Genomic DNA, 18,512 nt, shown 5'->3' on the forward strand with positions numbered 1-18,512 from the left:
AAGTGGTATACTACCCTTCTTGCTTCTCTTCTTCCTGCTTTTTTGCTATATCCACAGCATGGTAATTCCACAGTTTGGTTGTAACCTTCCAAGCATTACAGATATACATCACTATCCCAGCAACAGCTTTTTCAAGCTCTAGTCTTCACCAATATTAGAAGAAATGCAACTGTTCTAGATCCATACCTATTAGGGCATAGGAAAGGAACTTATTCACTGATGTCAGGGCCAATCCAGTGATGGGGCCTGTAGTATCTTCAGAACGGATAACTTCCAAAAAAGGTCGAAGAAAGACAATTGGCTCAATTGCTGAAAGTTCTGTAACAAAAGAATCACATCAGCATGAGAAGCATAACTTTTTGATCATCTTAAAAGGAACAAAATTACATCAACAAATTTTGTGTGCGTGTGATGTCAGGGAAAGGGATGGGAACTCAAGTCAGGCGACTAGAGTCTGAGTCACAAAAAACGTGTGCTTTCATGAACACGCAAGTCGCCTCCGCCAATGACTTGGCATAGACTCGAGTATGAGGCCACTTGACTTGGCACGGATTCCCTATGCATGCATACTGGAGCCTGCTTGTGTCTGGGCGTGCTTACTTTTTTTCTGGTGCATGAAAGAGCTTGTGGAGCTATCATTTAGACCAGGCAAGCAGCAGGGAAGTTCCAGTCAGGAGGCAGGGAAGGCTTAACATTTTGCTTTTGCTTGGGGGGAAGGCGGGAGCAGCCTCTCTTCCCTATCTCTGATAGGAACTGATGATCATTGGACGAAGGATGGGTGGTCTGATATTTTCTTTAGATGAAATAAGCTCCTCCGTGGGCAGCTCCTTCTGCCCTAAGGTGGGAGAAGCCCAGGAAGGGGAAGGAGGAAGTTATTAGCAATTGCACTTTGGCTCCTGTGGGCTCCAGCAGAGTAGTTAAAGGGGGCATAAAGCACTATGTGTTGCATGGAGCCTGACCGCTAGCCAACTGGAATGGCCCTGAAGCAGGGACTGGCAGTGCAGGGCAGCAGGTGAGGCAGATCTGCCCTTTCATAGTCCATGGGAAAGCACAACAGCTGCCCCATCTGCTTACACCCAAGAAAGTGTGTGTAAGGAGAGCTTCCTCGGGTATAAGGAGATTCTTGTCAAGTGTAAGCAGGCAGGGTAGCTGCAGTGCTTTTCCATGGATTACAACAGGGCAGTTCTGCTTCACCTGCCACCCCGCTCTGAAGGGGAGGGGGCCGCTTGCACACCTGCAGTGAGGATCCATGCAACATGTAGTGCTTTACTAGTCAAGGTGAGGCTCCCTACAAAACCTAGTGCTTTGCACCCCTCTAGCTACACTATTGGTAGGCTCTATTGTTACTTGGGAGGAGGAAGCCTCATTAAATGACCTGCTGCAATGGGGCTACTTCTGAGCCAAGCTGCAAAGGATTGGGTCATCCTGATAAGCCTTGCAGCTGCTGCACATGACCCTTCTCCCTCTAGCCACCTCTGTCCTCACTCTCACAGTCCATCCCACCCCCTCCCACCTTGTTTACAGATGGAATGGGGATATCAGGGGAACGGTTAAAAAGAACTTTAACACATACACACAGCAGCTCCAATTTTTCCACAGTTGGCTTTTTGAAGGGAGCGACTCATGACTCAAGTCTTTTGAGTCGTGAAAACGCTCTGGGCAACTCAGAGTTGAGTTGTGGAGGGCAGAGACTCGTGACTCAACTCATGTCAAGCCACACTGGACTTGCCGATCCCTGGTGTCAGAGAAAGGAAAATCTGAATCCTGGGAGAAGGCAGGCTGACCAAGGGGAGTAGAGTCTAGTGGTCAGCACACCTGCTCTCTGCCCTGTTTTCCATTTACTAGATCAGAAACTTAATAGGTAGGAAGCCTTGGTGGTTTGCATTCTCTGCCACCATCCCAGGTTACAAGACAGAGGACAGTTGTCTGGAGGAAAAAATTCTCCCAGGAGAGTACTGAACCCCATAAGTTCTTATTAAAAACCAAATCCACAATAGCATCTGCAGAATGAAGAGACTGAACTATCTGCAAACATGGATCAGGCAGACAAAGGGACAAAATGTCACTTGTTTGCTAAAAGTCTAAACCACTTGTTCTCAAATTGTGAGCCGTAACCCACCAGTGGGTCGCAACTCACTTTTTGGTGGGTTGCAAAACTGACAAAGAAAATTTATTCAGCCCTGTGGAAAATGAAATGGGACAGTATGTGCACATTTACTCACAAGTAAGCAAATATGCCTCGATAAACTCTGAAAGGAACATTTGTTCCCGTACCTTGGGGTTGTATTACAGTTGCATTGGTGCTGAGAAAGTTGGGTAAGATTGGAGCCCAAGTCATATTGAACATAATGGGCTTAGTTCTGATTAAAGTAAGCAACGCCATCTTCAAACACTTCTACCTATACACAGTGAACTAGGGTTCACATCACCTGGTGCTTGAGGCCAGCATGTCACCCAACACCTAGGTGGTGGGTGTGGTGATCTACCATTGTCCCGCCCCCACTGGTTTTTTGGCTGTACCTTTTGATAGAATAAAGATATTTCAAATCGATTTGTTTCATTGCATTCTGCATGAAATTATGCATTGATTGATATATAACATGATGGAATTATTCTTACAAACTGATTTTAGTGATTTTGGTCACTACTGGTGTCACACGCACCCCCAGCATGACAACTTACTAACACCTTATTGCAACAGTTCCTAAACTTTTAGCAACGGAACCCACTTTTTAGAATGATAATCTGTCCAGGACCCATAGGTAGTGCTGTCATGACTGGAAGTGACATCATAAAGCAAATTTAAAAAATATATAATTAAATTAAAGTACAACAAATAATTAAATAAGGGGAAGCTAGCCCTGTTCCACCATGTGAATTTTCTCTGTAGCCAGCCTGCAATAATATCCCCCCCCCCCAAAAAAAAGAAAATCAGTACGATTTTCAGCCCTACCCAGTTCAATTTCTTATATTTCAAGCATATCACTATCAGGACCCACCAGGCTTTACAAGTCTAAAATTGAAAAAAATTCACCTTACCTTCTCAAGACTCTGTTTCATTCTTTTTATGGGGGAGGGGGGCTCCTTCTGGAGCATTTGTTGAGCTCTGGTTCCATCCGAACAGGACCATCAGATCAAGACCATCGTAACCTGCTTTCCAGCGCTGGCATAGCTGTGACAGTGGGACATGTGCTGCATCCTGCAGTTGGGGGGCAGTCACAGAGGCCTCCTCAAGGTAAGGCAATGTTTGTTCCCTTACCTCAGAGTTGCATTGCCCTTATGACAGTGCTGGAAAATTGGTTAGGATTGCGGCCTCAGTTTCGCTTTCCATAGAGCTCAATACATTTGCAAGCTTGGAGGGAGGGACCTCCTTCTCGGGTGTTTTTGGGGGACTACATTCATTGGATCAGGACCATTCTGGTGTCATTCGATTCCTCTCAGTCTGCCCTTTCCAACAGACTAGGACAAGTTTGCCTACTCACAAGTAATCATGCAGTATGGCTCAGTTTCACTTTCCATAGGGCTCCATGCATTTTTTGTTTTCCGTTTTTTTGCCAATAACTTTTGATAGAAAGGAGATATTTCACTCCGGTTTTTTCCATTGCATTCAGCTGTAAATTCTACATCCAATGGTGTATAACATGATGGTATTATTCCTAACCACCACGACTTTAGCGTTTCACCCCCCCAGTGCGTGGCACCCCCCTTGCGCATCACCCGATGCGGCCCACACCACCCGCACCCCCCTAGCAACACCACTGCCCATAAAATAAATGTATTCGGATTTTTTGTTCAGCTCACGTTATTGAGCTATAAAGATAAACCTATAAACAAAGATTCAACATTAAAAGGTTACTTGACTAGAATGGGCCTAAAACATCAGTTTATTCAGTGATGTTATAACTGCTAATTAACTGCTCATTAACTGCTAATGAGACAATGGTATGGAGAGATGCCAGTTATGACTCCATATAAATGCAATGGAAAATCTTGGCAGTTGCCGAAATGTAGAAGTTAATGTGTATTATAGCATCCTCATATCTATTATTGAAAGTAATTCTCTCCATATGTCCATTATTATGATTGTGCATGCAGTGACGTTCTGGGTGCTGCTGCTGCTTGCTTTATATAATTGCATCTAAGTTGTTGCTTTCATTGGACATGGCTCTGCATATTGCTTAATGAAAAGCATTGCTTAACAATTTTCTCTATTAACTTTCTCTGTTAATATTACTTAACAACTTTCTCCTCTAAACAGCAAAATTGGAATTTCAGGGAAGGAAGCTAGCCCAGCAAGTTCAGCTGGATCACTGTCATTTATGCAGTCTGACATTGACCAAAAAAAGTCATTATTACATAGCTTAATTGACAAATTCTTCCCAGGCTTGGGAAGAACAGGCACAAAGACTGAGAGGGCAAAACATGCAAGTGGTTGCCAGGTGTAACTGTGGTAGCCACGAATCTTAACTACATTAATGAACTCACAGCAGCTCCAAGGTTCAGTGCCCATGGACAACCTATGGCAATGAATTTCAATCTCAAATGAAATCACCAAGTCAAAGCAAAACCAACCACCCCACAACAAATTTGCCTGCCCATGACCAAAGAATGATAGCTGTTGACCCCAGAGTTCCTGGTTTACCAAGATTCTCTTTTAACAGGAAAAAGCAGATGTTCCAAACACCTAAATGTCTTAAAACCCAAAAGGAAATTTTTTGCACTGCACAGTCCAGAGAACAGACTGATCCATCTGTCTTACTGACAGTACGATATGTGTCAGTTTAATTACCCACTTTACTTTTCAGATATTGGCACATGTCAAAAGATCAGTTAGGTTGTAACACACAACAGAATTCAAGTCAGTCACTATTCCAGCATAGTACTTAATATCAGATTTTTTTAGATAACCAGCCAAAACAAAGAAAGCAATTTAGGACAAGAAAAATTTAATACTTCAACAACAATACTTTGAACAATAAATCTTCATAGTCTTTAAAGGCTTGCACACTATGAATAACTCCCTCACTGTAAATTCACTTTCTTTTCAAAATGGAAGACTCTATTGTATTTTAAATCCTGAAAAAAGAAAACTATAGTTTTATTGTCAGTTAACTGTCTTGGCTATTCTCCTCACTTGTTCCTCAGCACTGAAATTAAAGCAAGCAATGAGAAACACTCATAACGCTACAGGTCAGAAAGTGATGAAACATCTAAGCACGCAGTGACGAAGAGTGTCTACCTTGAATGAAAGACTGATAAAGAATGGCAATACGTTTCTGAAATAGTCCCTACTCGCTGCCTTCATGTTCGATGCTACTATGGATTCCACCAGCATTCAAAATGACCCATGAACATGGCTTAATATCTCACTATCCTTCATTTCTCTAAGTCCTTCATTTCTCTAATACTAAACAGCAAATTTAACTGGCTTCACTAACAACAAGAAAATGAAGCAGAGCATCCAAATCCCAAGAAGTGTATTACTACGTAAGAGTAAAAACCAAAGCTAAAACATAGTGAAACAACCAAACTATATTTTTAAACAATAAATATACCACTGAAGAGGCGGGAGAAAAGATAAATTCCTATTGACTTGAGGACTCATTCTCAAAGAGAGTGAGGAACTTAATACCACCACTCTATGGATATCTAGGCATCTCATTTTATTGAATTGCAACAAAAGATTATATAGCATTTATAGTGTTGAGTATTTCACATATAGTATATATAACCTCTGAGCTATCATTACAACAACCTGATAAGGTAGTCCAGAATTATCTCCTTATTGCAAAAAACTGAAAGAGCGATTTGTCTAGTGAGTTTAAGGCAGAGGCAATATCTATAGTTCTTTCATACAGCTTCCATAACACACACACACACACACACACACACACACACACACACACACACACAATATATCATATATAGAGAAAAGAAAAATATACTAGGGAAGCAAGGTCTCCCTCACATGTTACCAGAAAAAACCAAGAAAATCAATGCTAAATAACCCAAGTACAGTGTTACAGCAGAACTGGGGAACTATTTCAATGCAAAGCAATGCAAAAGTAAGCAAATTCTCAATATCTGAACATTAGGTATCCTTAATTCTGTGGTGCAACGTAAGGATCTGAAACCTCTTCAAAACAGAGGGGATCCTTCTTTAAGTACTGTGAAAAACAGATGTAAAAAAATTAGATGTTTTCTGCAGGGAAATTTGCAAAGAAACAACTTAATCTTTTTAAAAAAAAAAAAAAAAACACCAACAGAGAAGTTGCAAACATCCTGGAACTAGACCTTGCTGTTTAATACAATGATCACTATCAATACTGACCACCTTAAAAAAAAAAAAAACCCACTTCTTCTACCTAAAAACAATGGATTAGAGTCAGTTTCTCAGGAAATAACCAAGATTACTACTGTCAACAATTGTGTTATTGCTTTCTAAGCTTAGAGTAGAGATCCTGAAAGCAGCACCGGAGAGCATTTACAGAGGACAATTTCATATAGAGGTCAGGGTGAGCATCTCATTTCATTACAGCCTAGTTTCACTTTGTGCAGATCTGTGAAACTTTGTCCCAGAATATGGAAGAAGCTGCCTAGGCCTCAGAAGGCCACCGAAAGGCAATTCTGGTTTTTGCAAAAAAACAAAGACCCTTCTTGTTATGTCTGGGGCCACACCTATATACCCCTGCAACCTCTGGAGCACTCCAGGAAAAAAAACTGAGCATGAAAACACCACATGCACAGACACCTATCAGACAAGCAAGTGAAAGTGCTCCAACTTAGATTTCTTGTCCCTGCACAGGCACGTTTCCAATCTGCCCTTGTACACAGTCAAGAAACAACTATTCCATGGAATTTCCCAATTTGTGAGGCTCCAGTCATGCATGGATCACTCTAGCTCAGCCTTGCCATCATGCAAGACCGAGGGCCTGGCCACTAAGTGGTGTGTACACTTGATGCCGGAGTTTAGCTGGCATTCAAGGGACTCAGCAGTCAACCGGAGTTTGAGGGCCAAAGTTTAGCTGGCGCTCAGCAGTCAGTTTTCAATTAAAGCAGTGGTCAAGACAGCTAAAGAGAAGAATATGAAAATCTGGCTACTGACATTCAATTAAATTTTCCTTGATCATCAACAAGCACTAAATCCTTAGGCAGCAGATTAAAAAGGGGAAGATAGGTAAGAGTTAATCTAATGCTAGAGGTGCATTTTCCTAACTATTTAAACACATGTTGCAGCTGTGGCTTGATTTCACAATCCAATGGTTCAGTTCAGCAGAAACACAACTGACTGACAGTCATAGGGGGGAAAAAGAAAGCAGCTTGACACAGAGGTTTCACCTGTTGGGTTCTATCACTAAAGCAATGAGACTTTCCAAAGAACAGCTTTTAAACAGTACCCCACCGATTTCAAACAAAATAAGAAACTAGACACACAAGTGACATGTAAGGAAGTAGTCCTACTTTATACCCTGTTTAGAGAGTCAAGCTCGAGCTAAATTCAACTGCATTTACTTTCCTCACTGAAAGTGGCACTGTGTCCATAGCAATGGCATAGCTGGCCCCTCTGACACATGAACTTCCGGGTCCATGAAAACGTCACACCCTCCAGAAATGCCTGCCCCAGAAGTAAATGCAGTGACATGACGACAATTATTTCTGGGTCATGGGCACTTATGCACCGCTCTGAGTGGACAACCACTTTTTTGCTGTAAAAAATGGTGAAAATACCAGTTGGTCACTCAGAATGACTCACAACCTTTGAGTGCCCTAAAGTGTGGTATCCAGGGCCCTTTACCCTCCAGGTGCCCCTTAATTACACCACTGCTCCACAGAGGATAAAAAGCACTACCAAAAGATATCAATATTGCATTTATAAGCAAATATCTATAAAAATGTTTCTATGGTCTCACCAGGCTTGGCTCTCCATGAATAGTGATGAGCAGGAGGCTGAGGTAGTAGCTACAACCACCAATACATCATGGAGCCACTGTGCAAGATGGCCCAAAGAGACCACAATAAAAAACCACATGCACTTGGGTCCTATTCAACTTTCCAGCACGATGCAGACACAATACAAAGTAACAAAAGTTCCCTTTGAAGAGGCCTACGTGACTGTACCCCACCACAAGATGCAGCACATGCCCCAGCAGCACAGCTACATCAGTGCTAGAAAGTTGGATGTGACTGGGCTCTTAGTCTCATAAGAACATGCCCCACTGGATCAGGCCATAGGCCCATCTAGTCCAGCTTCCTGTATCTCACAGCGGCCCACCAAATGCCCCAGGGAGCACACCAGATAACCTCATCCTGGTGCCCTCCCCTACATCTGGCATTCTGACATAACCCATTTCTAAAATCAGGAGGTTGCGCATACACATCATGGCTTGTACCCCATAATGGATTTTTCCTCCAGAAACTTGTCCAATCCCCTTTTAAAGACGTCCAGGCTAGACGCCATCACCACATCCTGTGGCAAGGAGTTCCACAGACCGACCACGCGCTGAGTAAAGAAATATTTTCTTTTGTCTGTCCTAACCCGCCCAACACTCAATTTGAGTGGATGTCCCCTGGTTCTGGTATTATGTGAGAGTGTAAAGAGCATCTCCCTATCCACTCTGTCCATCCCCTGCATAATTTTGTATGTCTCAATCATGTCCACTAACACAATCTTAACTCTGGCCTTTTGTTGTTCCCTAGTGCATCTCTGGAACACTCTTGTAATGCAGCAGGAAGATATAGAGCATTCAAAGGTGTTTTCCACTGACTGTGCTTTTAATACAATAAGCTGCAATAAGTTCCAGCTGTTTAAGAGAGTTTTCTGCAAAAATGAGGATGTAACATACAACCTCCAGCTTATGAATCATTAGAGCTGTATTCTCATGCATGACCAAAACCGAGTTCTGGTCAGAACTATTGCCTCTTAAAAAACAAAGCAAAAATAACTAAAGCTGCAATCCTAAACAGTTACCTGGGCTTTAGCACCACTGAGCACAGTGGTGGTACTTCAGATCAATTCTATACATGTTTATTCTATAATTTTCAGTTTTGGACTAAAATAAAGTTGCTTACTGCTTATTTTCAAAAACCTTTTCTGTGGTTATAATAGCAGGGTTTTTGCAATATTTCTGCTTTATAATTAATTTTAGATGTTGAGATTAAGACAGTTAAAGGTAAAAGAGTCAAAACCAGGATAAGGAGCTCCTTTCACATGATACTTTCTCTGACATCTTCATATTCAAAGACATGCATACTTCATGCATGCCCATTAAATGGATGGCAGCACAAGTGTCTTTTTCACTCTGTTAACAAGCTGGAATGCTGATGCTTTTTAACAGGCTATAGTCACATTGCTATGCATATGCTTCAAGATAAGGAATTCCCCCAACCCAACATGAAAGTTAATCAGCAAACTTTCTGATTGTTTGAATCAGTTGCCCTCTGATTTGGAAGCATTTATGGATTGTCTTACAAAAATGAACTCTACTTAAAACTGAATTATTGACTTGAACTATCAAAGAGTAATAGATATTTTTCAGTCTATAAATGCATCAAAGATTAAAGGGACCATCTTGTCTCAAATTTCCAATTTCAGTCAAAACTTGTAAAAACAAATTAAAACTTAATAAATGGTAAAATATCACATCAAAATGTATGTGGAAACATTTAGGGATAGGTCAGAGGGAGGTTCAGGTCCAGGAGGGGGTAGGAACAGCAGCAGAGACTCCCACCACATCCTATGGCCCCTTCCAGTCCATGGAGCCCTACATGGGCCTCCTTGGTTCTGCGCCAGCTCTCGAGGAGCTGTTTCAAGAAGACCCATTGAGGCTTGACAGGGAGTAAGGGAACATTTGTTCCCTTACCCCAAGGAGACTCCAGCGGCTGCCCCAACCCCACAGGATACAACAGCAACCATTTTGGCACCGTTGTACCTCGCAGCAGCACTGGAGCATAGGATTGGACAACGTTTTTCCTCTCTGGTTGATTAGGTACAATTTAATTACTTACTATCCAATTTGTTATCCTTACTAGTACTTGCTATGTATAACTCCATTTATTTAATGCAGAGCAGAAATCAGATTTTAAATTAAGTAAAATTCATCATATGTTTAAGACATATCAAAGTAATTAACGGCCCAATCCTATCCAACTTCCCAGCTCTGATGCAACCGCCTCCTTGGCATGGCTGCACCACTGCTAGAAGGTTGGATAGGACTGGGCCCTAAAGGTAATATAAATATGATATTATAAAATGAATAATTGATCCACTCATTCAAACATTTTCTGTCTTTTTGCAAAGAGAGAAGTTCTGTATATTGTGAACTGGTTCAATAAGCGAATGAGTAATCATCTTGCACTTTTATGTGATTTCCAGGGTAAAACTTTATGCAAGAAAAGCTTTCCTCAGCACTTGTTTATATGCACACATGAAAAACTGTTTGGGACAGGAGAAAAATAGCTTAACAGTGTATGCTCCTCCAATTAAAAATGCTTAGTGACTTGTGCTAGGGACAGGCTGTAGATCCTGTGTTCAATAAGGTTGGTATTGCACTATGCAGAATGCCTGCATATTGCTTTAAACCACTATCACATATTTAAAATTGGTCTTAAATGTGCAAGTTCTCCTATAATGTCATCGATTTCCTTCTTTTTTCATGGATCTGTAGTAGCATTTTGGAAACTGGTTGCTATTTTTGGGAAACTCCTCTACTGATACAAATGTGTCTTTTCAGGAAGCAGCATCCTAGCAATTGGGGGGAGCAGGGTGGTAGGTACTACATAATCCAACTTCAACTACAAATATCTACAATAATTACAAACTTCAACTACAAGTCCCAACACCCTCACCCAAACTGTCTGGCAGAACAAGAGAAAGACCCATCAAAAAAACTCTGGCAGAGATACTTATTTGCAGAGATGGTTTTTGGGGTTTTTTTTTTGCCAACAACATACACCACCACTTTCTGCACTTCTCATTGTTGTAAAAAAACCAAGAACCCCAAATCTGCAAAAAATAAAACCGTTCACTAATACCTCTACACAAATGTGGCTGCATCTGCTAACACTACGCCTCCATATCAGTTAACTAGTACATATTTAAAGCTATTATAATTTATAATAAATGCACCCTTGCAATAAAAACATAACATCACTTTTTACACTTCTCATTTTGTCAAAAAATGAAATCAGCTAAAAATTAAAAACCAAAGAGCACACCTCTACTTATCTGATATCTGTTCCACCAATTTGTATTCTGCCTACATCTTACATGCATATTTAACAAAGCACGCTAGTTGGATCTAATCCTGCCCACTTAAGTAACCTAATAAGTATACTGTTGACTGCTTTATTAAAGAGCTTAATATTAATCTTGGCAGTTTTGGGTCATTAAAAGAACAGTTCCTGTTCCATCCAACAAGAGCCAGAGGGCAGCATGGGAAAGCCTAGACAAGAGCAAAAAGATTAACAAGTTCTTCATGAAGCCTGAAAAAGTCTTCCCCCCCCCCCCCACCATCCATGGGATGCAGAATCCCCAACAGACAAGCTCATACCACCACTTCACTGCAAATATTTTGGGCAGCTGAGGCTAGCATAGCTAATGTGCATTCACTATTGTTTTTGCTGATAACCAATGGTACTGAGAGAACTGAAGAACAAGAAAGGGCACCAGAGCAGCTGGTTTGTTCAGTTTCCCAAGAGAGAACAAATCTCATAAATTATGGCCATTTTAATGGACTTACTTGCATAAATAACTGCTATAATGAATTTTCTGCTCAGAGAAACCTATGGCTCCTTGTGTCGAAGGTAGAAAACATACATAAGAGACACTTGCTCTCATCATTCATTTGGCAAAGTTTATAAGGCTCTGAAATGAAAGGAGGTTAATACTATTTCTGCAGATATGAAGTAGTTTGAAGGAGTAGTTCTGCTCAGCTTCGTTATATTAAATACTGCCAAATAAGTGGTCTGCCTCTTGCTAAACACTCCTTCACTAAGTTCATCAGTCAGCAAAAACAGCTGCCAAAAGGAAACTGCTGTGACTACTCAAGAGTTCTTCAGCAAGAAGATACTAATAAAAAAGGCAAGAGATCATTTCCAGCCATTTCCCCTGCCTAAGTAGCTACACACACACCCGCAAAAGTAACCAGAAATCCAAAACATCTACATGTTGTAGCCAATTGTCCACATTTCACCTTATTTCCACTGCTGCGCCCAGATTATCTTCTCTCTTGTGCCCTTGGTCCATCATGCTTCCTGAGGCTTCCAATATAGCCATTGCCCCCAGCATCACAGCACCCCACATGTCCACTCTTCCCCCATCTCATCCCCATTCACTGACACCCCCCCCCCACCACTCTCTCTGGAATTGCAGAAAGCCATTATCCTCTATGATCTTCTCTCTATCCCTCCAGCTATTTGACCTCACTGAAACCACATTCTCTACCTCCAACATGGTGGCAGCCTTCAGGTTGCTATATTTCAAGCTGTAGTGAGCAAAGCATCCTCCGCTGAGACTCTCACATTGGCATCTTCCTCATTGCCTAGTAAGCCTAACAGGGTCCACTCAGATAGCATTGTTCCCCTTCCCACTACTGCCAAGCCTGCTCTAAGAATTATTGGGTGGTAGCAAGTGCTTCATTGAGCACAACTGGAACACAGGCAACATTTTACTCTGCTCATAACGCCATATGTTTTAATGTCTGCCATTCCATCAGTTACCCCCCCCCCCAAGCAAGGCTACATGAGCACACATGGCACTACAGTAAAATTTCAATGACACTTCTGTTCCAGCAGTGCAACACTTGATAAACTTGGCTTTCATCAGAACATAGTGCCCACAGGCAATTGCAAGAGCCAGTGCCCTGGGAGGGTCCAGTGCCACAGGCAAATTCTATTCCACCTACTATTGGGACCCTAATTGTTGCTGCTGCTGCTAAATAGACTCAATAGAGGCACCATTTAAACTTGCCCACAATACTCTGTGTCCAACATAGCATGGGGAGGCACTGTAAGCAAAGTAAAATAGCCAGCTATAATGGTAATAATTGGGAGATACGGTAGTAGGTGGGGTGGCTTGTGCCAGCAGTAGTGGGCCCTATCAAGGCCCTGTGGCTCCGGAATTTCACTTAGGGTGTCGCATGCAGACACCAATCATGGCTGCCAGCTCCCTCACTGCCCCTTGTGCCTGGAACTTTATGGGGAAGGCCTATAGCCCAGTTGTGGAGTACATGCTTTGTAGGCAGATTCCATGGACAAAAACCAGAAGAAGCTCCAATTGCATTACAGGGCACTTTAGAGGCATAGGGATGCTCACAGATGGCTCATAGGCTTCCAGCACTGTCTAGAAAGCAGTACTGATGTTAAGTCTTTAACATTCAACATTTTCCCCCAGCACTAATGCAATTGCAGGAGCGTGACTCGCCTTCATCCTGCCCCTTAAGAGGGCAGTGACAGAACTTCCTAAGCTGAGGAGGGCAAGACGTTCCAGTTTGGGAACCTCTGCCTTTCGGCTTAAGAACTTCAGAAACCTTCTGACAGGGCCTTTTTCCTTTTGACAAGCCTTCTGATTAAGGTTGTTTTAGTGCTAGATGTCTGCTGGTTTTATGGTGGGTTTTCTTGCTATTTGAATTTTGTGTTTTTGTACTCTTGTTCTTTTACTAAAGTTGAATGTGGATAGTTATTTCTTAATCTTTTCTATTTTATACAGTGCAGTCCTGTGCCCTTATCTGCGCGAGTTCCGTTCTGGAATCTGCCATGGATAGCTGAAACCGCAGATACAAGCGAATGCCCATCCTGCCACCTCTGCTGAGCTCAGACTGAGTTCTGAGGCAAAAAAAAAAAGTTTCTCCATGAAACCAAATGCCTTATAAGGCATTACAAACGTCACTTCCAGCTTCTCTGTTAAACCGAAAGTTGCGTTTTTGTTCGTTTCATTGCCTCAGAGCTCAATCTGAACTCTGCAGAGGCTAGGGACAGACATCCTCGGCCTCAGACGACCTCAGAGGCCCTTCCGGATACAAGGAGTGTGGAGTTCCCCTTGCTTTCAGAGGGGGTGAGCGTGGGGGTGCATGCATTGGGAGGCCCCCAGACCTAATCCCCGGATACAGAATCTGCAGATATGGGGCCCCCTGTATTTATTTACCATTACTTTTAATTGCATATCTGAATGCTTCATACTTTGGAAGCCACTTCATATTTTGGAAGTTACCCATCTGGGAGAAAAGTGGGGTAAAAATTGAATAAATAAAATATGATTTTCAACAGGAAACTTTCCACTGAAAACAGCATATACATGTGTGAGTGTCATTGGGATCCAAGCTTCAATGGGAGCAAAGTTCTGATGCTCCCCTACACTCCATTCTCTTTGTTTCACCCCTGTCCTATTTAAAAACGGAAATTAAAACATGCTTGGGCAACTCACATGTTCCTACTATTGTGTCATTAGGCTCAAAGAAAACTTGCACTTTGCAGATATCAACAAATGATGCTGCAAAAGCGTACCTACTGTATTTAACAATCTCTCCTGTTAATGGTAGTAATCCTCTCTTACTATTTTCACTATTACAACATCCTACCCCACTGTTTATATCCCACTATGCTCCCGCTCAGTGGCTTCTGATGGTCAGCATACAAAGAACTGTGCAATTAGCTTCATGAACTCAAAGGGACTTTCAACATATTCTTCTTAAACAGCTGCTTTGCCAAACTAATGGGAGATTCAGCAGTATTTTGCAGTTTGTTATAGGGTCAGCAGTTTACAAGCAAAACATTTTTTGGGTTAACAAACCTCTTGCTACAACCTAAGCAGCTGCATCCCATCCAATTGATTCATATTATAAGATTACAATTTTTAAAAAAACACCCACATTATAGTAGTAGGAAGAGTTGAAAACCCAAAACAAGATATATTTTGCAAGAGGTGAGCAATTGTCCTTATTCACCCCAGCATGGCATCTTTTCCACTGGCTATAGTTGGTGTGTGTGTGTGCTGTTTTTTTTAATTGCGAGCTCTTTGGGGACAGAGAACTGTTTACTAATTTATTTTACTTGTAAATCACTTTGTTAACTGTTGAAAAATATATATTGTTCTGATGCTAAATTAATAAATTGATGCTAAATTATTAATAAAAATTAATATTAACTAAATACTAATTCTAAAACAGTTCCTTTCAGAAAGTTCCCTGAATTCTTCAATTTCGAGACCTAGCCTCACCCTACCTAGCAATTTCAGGAGCCAACTTCCATCCAGTTAGATGTCAATAGCCCTTCTCTGTAGCACACTACACTTCTTTCCTAAGAGGACTGAGAATATCATAACCAATTCTTAAGCCATTTCTGCCCAACATTGCATATATACAACAGGGACCAAATGTGTACACATGCTGGCCGGCCAAAAATGGGTTAATGTAAAATGACAAAATTTGTTTCCATTCCACCTCTTTTTTCTAGATTAAGCCTCACTCATTACATCTACAATTATCACTCTTTGTCAAACATACATTACATTTCTAAAGATAACGACATAGCACCATTCAAAAAGGCTTATTAATTTTCTATGAAGTGGTTCTTAAAAGGTGTTACTGCGTGCCTTTCCATGACAAGGAATTGTTTTAATTTTCCCAAATATAAGTAAGCACCAATTCACAAATTACACTTTACACATTTTGAGCTCATACAAAAGTGGTCTATTCACATGAGCAGAATAACTTGTGAAATGAGAAGTAATGTGTTAATATATCCTTACATAAAAGCTATATAAAAGCTGTATCTGATTTGATTTGTAAGAATGCTCCACATAGTTTTAACACACAAATTCTTCACAGATCTCATGTTCAAAGCCTTAATTAATTGAAACTATTTAGATAGTCCCACTTCATCATCCCAACACATTCTTGATCTACCCTGCAAATACTATGAAAATATCCATTTGTAAGTCAGGTGGGGGGGGGGGAGAAATCATAGGAATATTATTTTCCAAGATAAGAACAGTTGTTTAACATTAGACCATTTGTGCCATATAAATATAAGCATATGTACAGAAGAACTGTTTCTGTGCATGGAGCAAGTTTTGTACTTCCCATAAAGTACTTTAAAGATGAAGCGTTTTGCATGCTGCTGTGTCCACAGTCCATTCTGTACACACAAGGTCAGCCACATCCAGCAGGATTGCATCAGACTCCTGGAATGCTGAAGTCCACATATTTGCCATTCAGCATGAAAACTGCCTTTCAAGTTCAATCAGCTATAAATGTTGCTTTGTTTTAATTTTCCACTGAACTTCCTGGAACCTATTATCAGACTGCCAGGGATGTATATTTAGCAATGGCAACATGGCCTTTTTGCCACTGCTCCACTGCTAATGTCACCTCCAATAAACAGAAACACATAACTCTCCCAGCAAAAGACACTTGACTTTGGACATTGCCTTCAGTCAATACTTGAACAGTGATAAAGACTACATCCAGTTCTCCATTTTATATTCTGTAACCCCCAAAAACAAGACAGACCATTAGTTATTACACACTTCCGAACTTCATATGCCTAAAATAATCTCTATTTATAAAATTAGCTGCATTTCAAAGGTTTTCTTCCCTGCTCTCTCAAGTTGGAAAAGTTATTTTCATTCAGACAAAGTGTTCAGACATTAAGCAGATGTTCCATTGAATGCTTCCCTTCACAGCAGGTATTTTGCCACAGCAAAGAAGATAAAATCATTACAAGGAATTCAGAAGTGACAGAATAAAAAAAATTCTAAAATGAAACCAAGACTGCATGCATAATTTTTCCTGTTGCATATTTTATCAATTAAAAAAAACTGGTATGATACTAGAGAAGTAGTTTTAAAAACACAGGCATAATGGTTTCCAGTGTGAGAGTAACAGACCACCCACGATGGGTGAAAATAGAAAGGAGACAGAAGGCCAAACCTACCCTATCCCTCTTCAGAAAAGTGAGGCAGTTGTTAGTATGGAGACATAGGAGAAAAGACCTGATCATTTGGCCACCTGGCATCTCAGCTCCATAGTAAACAGCACTGGGACTGAAACAATGCTATATAACAGTAAGTTTGAAACTCATGTGAGTTTTTAATACTTAATTCATTGCATATTTTGCTCAATAATCTGAGTATACTGTTATGCATCTTTTAGGTTTCATGAATCCAAAGTTTTTAGGCTCAGGTGTTAATTAGCATTTTCAGAACAGTAGTTTGCCTCTTATCCAAATTATTTCTTCTATATCCTAGTTCAATATCCACTACTTCAAAGTGGTTGACAACTTAAGCAAAAACAATACAACTCAATAAACAGAATAGCCAAATCCTATGCCAGCCTCCATCAGTAGGATGAGCACGCGCACTGTCACCAACGTGGCGTGGCGTAAGGCATGTTGATGCCAGAGCAGGGGCCTATCCCACCAACAGAAAGCCTTGCGCCAGCTTCCTACCACTAATCAGAGGCCAGCACCCACCGGAGTACATAGGCACTCAAGAGGATAGCAGAAGGAGGGCAGATTAGGCCCGGGAGGTGGTGTGGAGAGCAAAGAATGCCTCTGCTCCTTTCCCCTCCCCAAGCCTGAAAGCCGACATGGGGTAGCCCAGATTTACACCAGTTATAGAGCTGACATGGATTTGAGCAGCACCGTAGAGACTGCTAGGGTAGGTGGACAAAGGTCCCCTTCCCCCAAGGAGACCTCCAGCAGCCAAATTTCCATGCTGGGTGCAGCAGAGGCTATCTTACACTATCTTACAGTGCACTATCTTACAGTGCAGGCATTTGGTTAGGACTGGGCTCTCAACTATAAAACAGTACATATCCTAGGACATGGTTTAATTCAGGAGTTCCAAAACACCTAAAAAGGAAATGGGAACGAGGTAAGTGTTTGCGTGGGCAGGGAAGGGCGTTACCTGTCTGCCCCCCCCCCAAAAAAAACCCAGAAGCAGCTTTAGATAAAGGCTTTGTGAACAAACTGCTGAGGAGATCAGAGGGGGCTGCAAGCCTCCAGGACCCTGCAGGAGGCCAGCACTGCCCCTCCCAAGTAGCTAAAAAAGCCCCTTGGTGGAAGCAGCACTGCAATCTCTGCAGCACTGCTGCTGTCATAGGTGCAGGGCAACTCTCCTTAAGGGGAAATGCCCTGCTTCCTGTTGCCCTGGTTGGTCCAGTTTAGGAACCACTGGTTTAATTCATAAACACACTAGCTTAAGTCTCATAAGGTCTGGTAATGGGAAGGTCCTCAATGGCCACCTAAAAGAGTCAAGAGCATGGATCTTACAAGTTTCAGCCAAGAGTGCATTTCATAAACTAGGAATCATTACCGAAAATATTATATTTCTGGGGCATAACAGCACTTGTAAAAGAAAACTCACTTCCCTGGGACAAATAAGGCTAAACAATATTGTATCATGCTCTACCTTGAGTTGACTCTGGTGGTTAGCATTGAGAACCACTGACTATAGTACTGTAGGAATTCATTACTACTCTTCAAGTCTGCCCTTGTATCTAGTTTGCTTCCATATG

The 18,512-nt window shown here is 41.5% G+C and overlaps 1 protein-coding gene across 4 annotated transcripts in view; it reads right to left on the bottom strand.

Moving 5' to 3' along the window:
* GBF1 (golgi brefeldin A resistant guanine nucleotide exchange factor 1) overlaps window positions 1-18,512 on the bottom strand; it is a 126,971-nt gene that overhangs the window by 71,381 nt on the left and 37,078 nt on the right. For 3 of the 4 annotated variants that reach the window (XM_066619153.1, XM_066619152.1, XM_066619155.1), the window contains exon 4: window positions 187-318. The exons of the other annotated variant lie outside the window; for it this stretch is intronic. In XM_066619153.1, the coding sequence (XP_066475250.1) occupies window positions 187-318 (132 nt within the window). The remainder of the gene's footprint in view (window positions 1-186; window positions 319-18,512) is intronic. 4 annotated transcript variants of the gene reach the window in all.

This window comes from Tiliqua scincoides, chromosome 3 (genome assembly GCF_035046505.1).
Source record: "Tiliqua scincoides isolate rTilSci1 chromosome 3, rTilSci1.hap2, whole genome shotgun sequence".
In the NCBI taxonomy this organism is placed as follows: Eukaryota; Metazoa; Chordata; class Lepidosauria; order Squamata; family Scincidae; genus Tiliqua; species Tiliqua scincoides.